This window comes from Limulus polyphemus, unplaced genomic scaffold (genome assembly GCF_000517525.1).
Source record: "Limulus polyphemus unplaced genomic scaffold, Limulus_polyphemus-2.1.2 Scaffold805, whole genome shotgun sequence".
In the NCBI taxonomy this organism is placed as follows: Eukaryota; Metazoa; Arthropoda; class Merostomata; order Xiphosura; family Limulidae; genus Limulus; species Limulus polyphemus.
The window spans coordinates 45,546-59,598 of NW_013666415.1; the positions used below are offsets into that span (position 1 = coordinate 45,546).

General features: G+C 33.3%; 1 protein-coding gene across 1 annotated transcript in view; it reads left to right on the forward strand.

Moving 5' to 3' along the window:
- Positions 1-3,679: 3,679 nt before the first annotated feature.
- LOC106460622 (dynamin-1-like) overlaps positions 3,680-14,053 on the forward strand; it is a 51,134-nt gene continuing 40,760 nt past the window's right edge. The window contains exons 1-2 of the mRNA XM_022387385.1: positions 3,680-3,831; positions 5,894-6,080. Coding sequence (XP_022243093.1) covers positions 5,920-6,080 — 161 coding nt within the window. The 5' untranslated portion in view covers positions 3,680-3,831; positions 5,894-5,919. The remainder of the gene's footprint in view (positions 3,832-5,893; positions 6,081-14,053) is intronic.

Here is a 14,053-nt window from a genome sequence, read left to right on the forward strand (position 1 = left end):
ACTTTTTTGACTTATTTATCTGTTTTTGTAATTTTCTCTATCTTTTACTTTGTCTTTTTTTCTGTTGTATTTTACTATTGTCTTTATTACCTAGATTCGGTTGTTGAGATTTCGGTATTTCTTTAGAAAAACAATAATTTAATATGTGCAGAAAATGAGCTATTTTTGACAACCTGTACTTAATAATTTCATATATCGTTTTCAACAAATATGATATTCGTTTGAATAAATTTTTGTTCCCATATATGTTGCTAATTGATGCTAATATAAATGATAAACCTAATTCTGATTTTTATGACTTATGTAATATAGATAAGATAGCATAGTTCACCGACTTAAACTAGTTCACACTTAAACAGTTCTTACCCAAGTGATCGATGACATAAATAGTTTCTTGACCACCGCTATATCTTTCGTATCCCAGCCAGTATTAGGCGAAAAGCCCCATCGTCTTTGGATATAGCAGATTTAGTGTGGTTGATAAATTAGTACATTCTTCATTAATTTCGCTTATAAGTTCTTGTAGGCGGTATGTGTTATTGACTCATTTGGTCAGCTGTCAGAAATTTGGGACAGAGAAATGATCGAGGCAAAATATTTTTTTAAACCTCTACACGTATTTAAATTATCACCTTTAGAACTACACTCTTCTTGAAAAATTGGAAGTTTAGATCTATTTTATACCTTTTTCAATAAATCTAATGATCCAATAAAAAAGCAGGTACACAGTGACGCAATACCGATTTCATTTTATGAACTACTTGGATGTTTGCTTTTTCTTTATATTGTATACAAGAACTCTATCTATTAAATGAAAGATAAGACGTATGTCGTCGTATATTTATTAATTTACAGTAATTTAATTGTTTCAGTTTGGAACCCACTTTTATTTTAATCGTATTTTGATTTGTGAAAAACGTTTGAAAACAACGTTTCGATTATTTTCAAGTTTACCTTTTTTAAATTGCTTTTACCAATAAAATAGCCGCAACTTCTTCAGTCTTACGACCGGGCAGCTTTATCCAGAAAGCATTGTTCAATATACTTGATATTTCTTTATTATTTTTTGGAAATAAGCAAATAATGTGACATGAAAGTAAAAATAATAATAAAATACTCTCCTGCTTTTGTGCATCGATAAAGCTTGATTTGCAAAACACCTTAAGATAAGCATCTATCTAAATGTATGCAGATAGTGTTAGGTTGTTTTAGGCATTTGACAACTGATTATTAGAACTAACCCGACGTACACAAATAGAAGTTTTACCGTTTTTTACTGTAAATGTGTGTGAATAAACGAAAACTGTTTTATGCATAATCATAAAGGTAGAGGAAGATAAACTTTATGTGTGTTTAAAAGGTAAAATTACGAGAAATCAGTGGTGGTAAAATTCGAAGATGTCGTCATTAAACCCACACTTGTAGTTAGATGTCAGGTCTATTTTCACTCATAACACGTAAGTAAGCTTTAGCGCTGAAGGCGGTGTATGTAGACAAACGATAAAACTCAACGACCAGAATCAAATTTAAAGAAAATATACATATAGCATTAAACTTGACATTCATTCAACAGTGGTAAAACAGACACCTCCTAATCCCTAAATGAATCACATTACGGTTTATTCGTTGAAACTCGATAATAGCTTGACGTCCTTATTATTCAGTGACTATTGAAGGTTATAGTGATACAACGTCCACAGTAGATAGAATAGTTTCTTCCAAGTGTTCTGATACCTCCGTATCCAGACTTAGTAGGAATATTCATGAACTTTTAATGTAGACACGAACGTAAGCTAGGAATGATTATTAAAGTTAAAACCCATTCTCTGTCTCACTGAGGCCCAGTATAGAATTCTGGGATCTTGGCAGAAATGTTATTATGAGTTTATCAATAATTTGCTTATGATCCAATAAAACAATATGCAATCACACAAGATGAAGGTCATTTTGACGAAAACTTGACCACATAAATACTTTTCCTCATATAGAGATTTAAAGAATTTTCAGAATTAATCTCGCCTAAGCTGTTGGAGTGATGCTTTCAGGTATAACCGATTTCCTGACAAGTATCAGATAGGCAAACCCACGAAAAACAGTAGATTCGATCTGGAAATATCGGGATTGTTCTGTCTTTGATAATTTCAAAGAATTTTAAGTTGCGTGAGAAATAGGTAGATTTGACATATTCAAAGGAGAGTGAAAACAATATTTATCTAGATACAGAATAAAATATAATGTGAGTACTTGCATAGACAGGTGGACAAGGCTATCACTGGATCAATGAATAGTTCGCCAGCGATCCGTTTCTTAAGATGAATCTCTACAGAACTAGTTACGATGAAAGCCAAATAGAATGTGTATCTGGATTCTGAACATTTCTTTGCTTTCTATGTTCAGCGTATGGCGTCACTCCGTGACCTCTTTTTTCCTGATGATGTTGGCCAGCTATCAGTTTTAGTTGACCTTATAATCCTTGAGGTGCCTATTACAAGATGATAGTCATTATAAAAAGGTTGGAGAGACGGGGTAGCTATGACATGATACGTTATAATTTGATATACGGGAAACAGGTAGAAAGTCAGGAAGAGGCCGGTTCGGCGTGGGTTTAAGAAAGAAATATAAAAGCATGAATTGAACCAAAAAAAAAGACCAGGAAATGTAATTTAGAACGAATAAACCAAGAAAGACGAAAGAAGAAAGTAATGAAAAGCCTATTTTTAAATCTGTGTTTTTTTGTAGTTAAGCACAAAACTACACAATGGGCTATATGTATTGTGCTCACCACAGGTACCGAAAACCGGTTTCTAACGTTATAAGTCTGCAGACATACCACTGTGCCACTCAATCTTTGTATAATTGATCACTAGTAATAAACAGCAGTTTTTTATATAAAAAAGAAAAAAACGGTAGATGTGAGAAAAAATTAAGAAACCGACAAACTGGAAGGAAGAAAGTAATATACTGCCAGTAAGAAACAAAAACTATTTCTAAATCTATGTGTTATTGCTCACCAGTAATCACTAGAAATTTGTTATGTTTACCTTGATATGAATCCATTCCATGAATAAGTGTAATATAAATAAAGTTGACGGACATGAAGAATGAAGTAACACGATTGTAACAACAGGGTGTTCCTTGCGTAACATACAAAGTAGGAAGGGAAATTCATTATGTTAGAAAAACACGTAGATTCAAGAAATCAGTTTAACACAAAAACACGATACCTATAACCCAAATGGTGGCCTGCATTATGTTACTAAAACTACTTTATCTGACATTTTACTTTACATAGCCAATACTACGGTTTTTAAAACTTATATTTATTTAACTTTACTATATGATGATAATATTTTATGAGATAATGCATCTCTTTACCGCCTAATTAAGAAAAACTGATTAAATAAAATTGGTTAAGTTAAACAGCCAGGAATTTTTTTATGTCATTTATCATCTCACGAATGCCGAAAGTGCCATGCTACATATTGATTTTATACATTGATAAAGTAATTTAGCTTCCTCAGTTCAGTTTACTACTCTGTCCTTCACTGTTGTACACTTATAATTGGCGTACTTTTAGTTCTATGAACCAGTCATGAGAAGAAAAAGATAAGAAAAGCCTTTTACTCTAACAGAACTGATAACACACTCCGTCAACCTATCATTGAGGTACAAAAACGCGTACATGGTCCTCTTGAAAACATTAAAGTAGATAAAGCACCAGCGTTCCAGTAAGGAAACCTAGAATCGAATCTTGTTCACTAACGACATAGACATAATTCTTCACTGGACTCCCTTGAAGACGGCAGCCGAAACGTAGAATAAAAACAACAAGTTAGTAATTAGTTATTTACTAATAGTTTTGAAGATCTATCTAGTTATAAAAACATTAGTTACCGATTAATGATTAATACTGACGAAATAGGTTACAAACCATGGATATTAAAAAATTAAAATTCAAGGAACTTGCATATATATATTTAAAATATTAAATTCACAAACGAATATTTTATAATACACAATTAAAATCTTAATTTAACCGATGAATATTTGTAAAAGTCACTCTACGTGTTTCAACGTGGTATCACGTCATCTTCAGAGGTGTGAAAAACAGTTACTGTGTACTATATAAGCACAACCGCCATGGTCATGTGACTACCGTTTACAATTCAAAAAATGAAGATCGCGCCATTTACATACTTTCTGATTTTCTAACCTTTGTTCGTTTGTGAATTTAATATTTTACTAACCATGGAAACGATCTTACGCTCTGAGTTTTTACTATTATTTTCTCTTTCTATCTAAGATCCACATTTGTCATTTTTAGGAATTTAAACCTTCTAAAGAAAAAATAGCAATATCCATAACTTCATTTTTTATTAAACTGCGTGAAACAAGAAAGAAAAAACTTAGTAACAAAAACATAACAGGTTGCCCCCAGTAGCACAGCTGTATGTCTGCGGACTTACAACGCTACAAACCGGTTTTCGATACCAGTGGTGGGCAGAGCACAGATAGCCCATTGTGTAGCTCTGTGCTTAACTACAAACAAACAAACATGACTTGTGGAAATAACGGACTTTCATATCCAACACTTTAAATGATCGTGAGTTTTGATTTTTATGTGTAATGTCTGTTAGAAACCCAAAACAGTTTTTATACACAATTTAATTAAACTGTAAAAAGAAGAGAATATATGCCAAAAAGAACACGAACATAGCATAATAGCTTTATGAAAATACGAACATAGCGTAATAGCTTTATGAAAATACAATATATATACCTTTGGGCGTATATATCTAAAATTAAAGACTTCAGGGATGATTGTTTGCCGGGCTACACGAGGGCTATCTGCGCTAGCCGTCCCTAATTTAGCAGTGTAAGACTAGAGGAAAGGCAGCTAGTCTTCACCACCCACCGCCAACTCTTGGGCTACTCTTTTTCCAACGAATAGTGGGATTGACTGTCACATTATAACGCACCCATTATTGAATTGGCGAGCATATCTGGTTGAACGATGATTCCAACCGAAACCCTCAGATTGTGAGTCGAGCGCCCTAACCACCTGGCCATGAATGACTAAGAATTTATGTTTGAATTTTTTCTTTCTTCAAGCAAAACTAATGTAATGATAAAAATTTAACAAAACGAGAAGAATTACTCAAGAATGCTATTTATGTATACACACACATACACATAAAACACACACACATATATATGCATGTATATATCGTATAACACTCTTGAATGTTTTTTATAGTTTTGTTAAATCTTCAACAATACATTATTCTAGCTTAGCGATAAATTTCAAAAATTTTTTCACAGTTACTAATCTTTAGAGGCTTTCATTCTAGTTAGATTATATGTTTCAAGAACTACAAGGTTTATTTATTCAAATATTGCTAATGCTAGAAAATCAGTTTACAGATGGAATATGCCTTGATTACCGATATATCTTGTATTTTATCTATTTTGGATAATTTATGTATTAATTTACAACTATCATTCTGAAATATTGTAATTTAAGAAAGAAAAATATGTTCATGATGTTACATTTTTGTTGGTACAGGACTTAAATCGTCCTAACTTTCATAAAAATTGTAATTTATACTATAAGTTATGTCGAAATGGTCACGTGCTACACAGTAGCATAACTTGCACTTACTTCTGGGTAGAAATGTGCAGAAAATTGGTTTCCAGAACAAGTGTTCACCAGTCTAATATGCTTATTAGAAACGTGCTTATGCAGTTAATAGTTCCTCAACATTTCTTAGAAATATTTAAGTAAGATATTCGATTCCAAGTAACCTGTTAATAAGCCTAACTTTGTATCACAGTTTGTATTGGTAATTGTATCAAGGTAATAATCAGTTTGTTTTAACTAATTCAATTTCAGATTCGATTAAAGACTGAGTTTTCAAGATGGAGAACGAGGGAATGCAACAATTGATTTACACTATGAACAAACTGCAGGATGCTGTATCCGCAGCTGGAGTTGAGCTTGAGGTTGACCTACCTCAGATAGCTGTCGTCGGAGAGCAAAGTGCTGGGAAAAGTAGTGTCCTGGAAAATTTTATTGGAAAGTGGGGAGTAGTTAATATTTGGTTCTTAAAGATAGTTAGCTATTTTATAATTTCTAAACAAAAAGACAGTGTTAACTTAAGATATCAGTACCATTTCGTTGATGTAATATAGTGAAAACATGATGACATCAATGATATATATATATATATATATTGATATAACGAAATGAAACTGTTGTTATGGCTATGAAAACCTTCTCTGAATTGGCAAGGCAAAGCAAAATTCATGAACAATTTATATTAGGCTAATAATATTTTTTAACGTTTACTGTAACAAATGGTTTATATAGATAGTGATTCTGATCACTAACATCTTTGTTGCGTCCCCCTGGTGATCTCTATATTGAGCGAAATGCTTTTTCGACAGTTTATATGACAGACACAGTGTGGTTGCAATACTATTGTACACTCTTTTAAAAAACAAACAAAGGAACTAAGTAAAGAAAGGAATGTTAAAAATATAGTAAACCTAATGGTAATGTCTCATGAGAAATAAAATTGTATGTATAGAAGACGGCGATAGAATAGGTAGTTAATGAGTTAACCAGTATGGGAAAATAGATAAACAATATTTTTTCTTCCAAAAACGTTGAAATTTGAATTTAATTCGTCATATAATAAGTATTTATGTCTTAAGGGAAAGAAAATATGCAAAGAAAAACACATAAACAACATCCACTGTTGATGTAGTGCGTCGATTCATTCCCAGTTTAAATCTTAACTATGTTTAGTTACACACTATATGTAAGCCTATTTTTATATCGAAATATATATGCATATGTATTTTTGATACAAAATGATAGCTTTGTTATCATTTATAGTTATTTGATTATTGTTTGAATCACAATAAAATGTTTTATTCGAATACTAAACTTATACAGACGTATTAAATATATTGTTGAAGATAATACGTTGTCTTGTTTAGTACACTTAAACAGATCATTTCTACAACACGTTTTGTGTTTTTATGTGTATCAATAAACTTATTTCAAGCCTAGTTATAAATTAAAAGTTATTTTTCATTGACATAATTCGTGTATATTTGATGTAATTCATGTTTAAGTCTTTGTGATATCTGACAGAAATAAAAATGTGCAGAAATATCAATTCCTGTCAACAGTGCCGTGTAAATCTAGATGTCTAGACTTATGCGTAAATTTGGCATAATTTGTAATATGGCAATATGAATGTAAGTGTAGAGCTATTTTGGTAGGAGAGATATGTATTACATTTTTACACTGGCCCGTCATGGCCAGGTGGTTAGGGTGCTCAACTCGCAATCTGTGGGTCGCGGGTTCGAATCCCCGTCACACCAAACATGCTCGCCCTTTCAGCCGTGGGGGCGTTATAATGTGACGGTCAGGTCCCACTATTCGTTGGTAAAAGAGTAGCCCAAGAGTTGGCGGTGGGTGGTGATGACTAGCTGCCTTCCCTCTAGTCTTACACTGCTAAATTAGGGACGGCTAGCGTAGATAGCCCTCGTGTAGCTTTGCGCGAAATTCATAACAAACAAACAAATAAATAAACAAATTGTTACACGAAAACCTTGTGAAATGTCTGGTGCACACCCTATCACCAGTTTCATGTAACTTTTACAGCGATAGTTACTCAGACTAAAATCTGTTTTAAAACTTAACTCCTTCCTGAAATACTTTATTGATTCTATTATAAATATACATCTGCTCAGGTCACTGAAGTATGACGTCCCCAAGCTACAGCTAATGATCTCTCTACCGTACACAGACTCACACTCAGGAATCTCGAAGAAGAAACTGAACGCCATAATCAACAGAGTATATAAATATGTTCACTTTCAATTTCTGTTCACACCTTTATTGAGAATTCAGAATTTTTTTCAGGTTTAAAGATCGTATCCAGTTTTCGCAACAGTTATTTATAAATTCTGCTGTCCAACGTGTGGGGGCGCTTACATCGGATCGACTGTTAGAAGACTAGGAAATCGTTTGAAGGTATAGTCTAACCCTAGGCTTAAGGACAGTTCAAACATTGTTTGGTATACATTGAGTGTATGTGATGTGGTCCCAAACCTCAGTATGTTAAAAGTAATCGATAAAGCCGAAAACAAGACTATACTATGGGTGAAGGATACGCTTCTAAGATTAAGAGAAAGGTAAAAAGAAGAACAGTCGCATTTGGTTGCAGATGGAGATTCGGATGGCAAGTTTAGTAACTAAATTTTTGTTCACAGCGAATTCCCGACAATGTGATAGCGCAATGCCATCAAGTTAGATATAAGGTTAGACTATGGTAACGAAGGAGAACCCTCCGACTCAATCTACAGCAACGTCATCATCCTCAGTGAAAAGACTATGGTAACGAATGAGAACCCTCCGACCCAACAAGATATAATGATGATGCTCGCCAGGAATCCTGGTCTTGCTAACAAGATATTAAACAAGGAGTTGAAGTTGACAATTTTCACAATATTTCTGCCACATCTTCAAATAAAGAACTGTTTTCATGAGAAAGACGGCAATATCATTCGAAAACATATCTTCAAGGACCCCGACATCAGTACAATGGACACATTGTCTACAAGGAAGCTAACGACTTTATACAGTAGAAGATCTGTGGATAGTTTGTCTGGATGTGAGATCTGAGATAGATTTTGTTTGATTGTTTGAAGTTAAGCACAAAGCTACACAATGGGCTATCTGTGCTCTTCTCACCACTGGTATCAAAATCCGGTTTCTTGCGTTGTAAGTCCGCAGACACACCGCTGTGCCACTGGGGGGACTCTGAGATAGATCTCGCCATTCTTGGCAAAAGCTTGTCCCAATAAACGTGCGTAATCATGGTCTAAGATAGATGAAGCAGTTCCCGGGTTAGTACGATTAACGCTCAGTAACCGATGTTTAATGACTACTGGCGCGAGAGTAACGATATTAATCCACTAAGTTTCTTTAATTTTGATAGAGTATCGCGAATAAAATAAAAGGTCGTCGAGTTAGCGATGTATTAACGTTAATCAAGGTGTGACTTATTTTGTTCATTCCAAATAAAGAACAATATTCGAATATAAACCAAACAATGTTTTCAATATTGGTCTGTTTACATACCACTCCCCCTAGTGGCTCAGTGGTAAGTTTGAAAGATTATAAAAATCGGCTTTCATTACCCGTGGTGAGCACAGCACAGATAAGCAGGCCATTGTGGGCATTGTATAGCTGTATTTGGATACAAACAGTTTAAATACACAAATAAACAAATGAGAGTTATAAACCTGTTTACTAAAGATTAGATTTTTATTATATTCTGATTTAAAATTTTAACTGTCATCACATAAAACTACATGTTACTATAGACAACGACTCTATGTGTAATAACAAACTACGTGTTACTATAGACACGACTTTACGAGTAATAACAAACTTCATGTTACCATAGACACAATTCTACGTGTAATAATAAACTTCATGTTACCATAGACACAATTCTACGTGTAATAATAAACTTTATGTTACCATAGATACAATTCTACGTGTAATGATTAACTTTATGTTACCATAGATACAATTCCTCGTGTAATAATAACCTGCATGTTACTATAGAAAGACTTTACCCGTGATCTTCCATTAAACAAATTACCTGCTTGTTTTTATTCTTAGGAAATAAATTAACTGTTTTATGTAGATTCTCATGTAACGTCTTACTGTTCTGTGTAAGTTATTAGGTCTAGAAACTGTTTATAGACATGTGCAGTTTATCATTATCAGTAACACATTATATAATTAGATAACTTATGCGACATCACGCGGTATTCTTTTGTACAGGGTCGTACTGTGTAAATAAATGACGATATATACTTTTGTACCTACCTTCTTTCATGTCTTCCTCCGCTGGATGCTTCTGTCACCATGGTTTCTCCACTACTCCAAGTCTGATTTTGTTCATTTAGCGACGCACTGGAACTCATTTTGGATGTCAGTTTTTTCAGCACGTCGTCCATCTTCTTCTTTCCGGTGTACCCACCAAAGGGTTTACAGTTTTCCCTCACGTGCATGTTATTCAATATTTCAAGCGGAAGTTTGGTTTCAGTTGTACCTTCTTCGGTTCCGCTGTATTCATCCTCGGAGTCGCACTCCGAGTCTGTGGCAGACACTGAGCGAGTACACGAAACACTCTGTAGCAGTCTGTGCTTACGCTTGTGCAGAAGGGTGGTAGCGGCTTCACTAGCCAAGCTGTCACGGGAATCGATGTCGCCCTTCCGGTGTCGTGAAACGCTTAGTTCGCTAACTACGTAGCTCTCCGGCGTACCCATTTCTTCAATGGGGCTGAGTCTGACGTTGAGACTCCCGTTTCTCTGTTCTAATTTCGTCCCATCACACGAGTCCTTAAGAGATTCGTCGTCAGATTTCGTACACTTGTCATCGAAGTCGTTCTCATTCTCAACGTGTTGGTTGTTGTGGTCAGTGGGGAACTTCGTCGGGGGACTCTTCCGCTTAGAGGACATACTCCTGTAAAGTTAAAATACATATTGATGCCCTCTACTTTATACCAGTATAACTGAAATGTTATAAGTTGTATATTTGTTAATCTTTTACATATATTCAAAAGTATATTTGAATGGCAGTGTTAAACTCAATTTTTTAGTTTTTACATTAAAATCACAGATTTACAGTTTTTACATTAAAGTTAGAATTTTACAGTTTTTACATTTACTCAGTTTTACAACTTTTACATTATAAACTCACAGTTTACAGTTTTACATTTAACTCACAGTTTAGAGCTTTTATATTAAAACTACAGTTTTACAGTTTTTACACTCACAGTGTTTACATTAAAACTATAGTTTTACACTCACAGTGTTTATATTAAAACTACAGTTTTACACTCACAAAATGTGTCAAGAAGCTAACGACTCTTAATGTTGTTCATTAATATTGTCAGTTTCCTTTTTCCCCAAAAATTAATGCCAAAGGTAAACATGCCAGATACTTTTGGTATTTTTAATAAACTTGTGGGTCTATAAGGACTGCGTAAGACTTATGGAGTAATAATTCCCATATGGCCTCTTGCCAATGTTCGAGAAACTATAGGTAATAAGGAAGCGACTGCTTTCAAAATAAGGCAAACTGGTATATCATTCACTCAAAAGAAGAAAATATTTGATGCGAACATAGAAATTCAAACCTTACGTATTTAATAAATGCTAACAAATCAAACTGTATTTTTTTCTTTTTTTGCTTTTAGAAGGATTCGCTCAAAAGAAATGTTTCCTACTGTTTTAATGCAAATAAAATGAAACCATTCAATGTTGGTCTGAGGAAGCGTTCATGCAGTAACTGTTGCTGTATAAACAAGAGAACACTGTAACAAGATCCTTTAACAAAACATTTTTTACGTCTTGTTTTTTCTTCAAAATCCCACACAGAAAACTTTATTTCTGAACGTTTATACATATATATACATAGCAGAGTCGACCGTTTAGTTGTCTGTCACGAGTTGTTGTAAGGAAGTGACCGAATCAGTTCGACGAAAGTTTGTGGACTTTCTCTCCCAACGAAAGATCAAGTGTAAATGGACTGTGGACTTTCTCTCCCAACGAAAGATCAAGTGTAAATGGACGAAGATTCGATGTTGGCAATCGCTGGAATTTTACTAAAAATTCAATTTTAATCGATCAAAATTTTGATGTTACTTTAAAACTTCAAAACTGTAACTTTAATGTAAACACTGTGAGGGTAAAAACTGTAGTTTTAATGTAAACAATTCGACTGTTGTCCTGTGCTTCATTCTGTTGTCAACTGTTAACAGAAATCTTGAGTATTATTCCTCCATCAACACATCTATTGTCCAGTGTTTCATTCTGTTGTCAACTGTTAACAGAAATATTGAGTTTTATTTCCCCATCAATACATCTATTGTCCAGTGTTTCATTCTGTTGTCAACTGTTAACAGAAATCTTGAGTTTTATTCCTCCATCAACACATCTATTGTCCAGTGTTTCATTCTATTGTCAACCGTTAACAGAAATATTGAGTTTTATTTCCCCATCAATACATCTATTGTCTAGTGTTTCATTCTGTTGTCAACTATTAACAGAAATCTTCAGTATTATTCACCCATCAACATATCTATTGTCAAGTGTATTATTCTGTTGTCAACTGTTAACAATAGTTTTAAATATTATTCCTACATCATATAATTTACAATTCAGTATGGGTGAGCATGTCGGGCATTGAATCCGACGATTCGTGGTCCGCGTCCTGTTGCCGCAAAATCACGCTCCGCAATCTAAGACCTTCTATGTGCTATAAAAGTGACAGTCACATCCTACTATTAAATATGGCTAGCCAAAATTGGCGGTAAGTTGACTAACTGCTATGTTCCCTCTAGGCTATCAGTTAAAATTTAGGGTCAGGTAGAGCAGATAGCCCTTCTTTAGCTTTTTGCAAATAATTCGAAACAAACAAACAAACAAATCTATTGAGCGTTTCATTCAATTTAAAAAAAAAAAACTTAAATATTACCCCTCAGGATATGTGTTAGCCAATATTATATTCTGATGTCAATGATAACAGGAGGATTACATGTTATTATTCTATTTTCAACACATTTGTTGCCTATATTATATTCTGATGTCAATGATAACAGGAAGATTACATGTTATTATTCTATTTTCAACACATTTGTTGCCTATTGTTTAATTCTATTCTTAACTGTGAACAGAAATATCACTGCTTGATTTGTCATGTTCTCATAATAAATTAAAGTGTTATTTTTTAATGTTTTCATGATATTTATTATGACCAGTTTTAATGGAACATTTGAAGTAGTTACATTCGCAACCGATAGGGGAACACACTAACTTTTGAGAACCAACACTTGTAAGAAACAATTATTGTGTCATGCCCTGTCTGTTACTTACAAAAAAAAAAAAAGAGAAAATAGAAAGATGAATACGTTAATCTGGTCGAACCACAATATCGACTCTTTGCTTCACAATAGGACAAAACGGCTATCAAGCGCCTCTATTTAAAATTCAGTAATTTTTCCCCTGCGGCGATATTTTGTCTCGCTATTATCATGGTAATCACTGCACGAGATGTAGACACGAGTCGAGCACGTGAAACTGGTAATGATGTTATATGTTTAAAGAACTTAACAATCTGAGGCAGCTTTATTTTTTAATTTTTCATAGAAAAGCCAAATACAAAAGACATTTCAGGAAGCAATATTGAATATTCGTCGCGTAGTGCGATAATTATAATGAAAAATTAATACAAAGTCAACATAATTTCATATAAAAAATACACAACCGGAAGTGACTTCACGTTTTGGAAACTCGTAATTATACCGGAAATGTCGTCACTTATGATGTCATTCAAAAGCCAACAGTATAATCGAGAAATATAGTTAGAGAAAACGACTGATATCGTATTTTTCCGGTTGTTATTGTCTTTCTTTTCTTTTCTTTACTTTCGTCATTGATGAAATGATTATAAACATCTTAAATATTATAAATAGTTATATATTTTATACATAAGAAGTTCACTATTAGCTAGGGTATTTATAAATTACAAATCATCAATAATTGCTCCAATCACTGATCAGAATAATTAAAAAATGAAGGTCAGTGAAAAATAAATAAATATTAGTGAATACTGTTGCTTTTGCATGCTATTTTTTTTAGTTAAAAAAATATATTATTAATTAAAACCGCTCAATAAACCAAGACAATCAAACGAAACTTGAAAAATACTTGTTATTAAATAAAAGATCATAAATTATTTGAAACTATTCAACAAATTAAGACAATCAAATGAAGCTAGGAAGAAAATTGTTATTAAACTCAATATAATAAATTATTTGGAACTATTCAACAAATCAAGACAATCAAACCAAACTAAGAAGACACTTGTTATTAAACTCAAGATAATAAATTATTTGGAACTATTCAACAAATCAAGACAATCAAACCAAACTAAGAAGACACTTGTTATTAAACT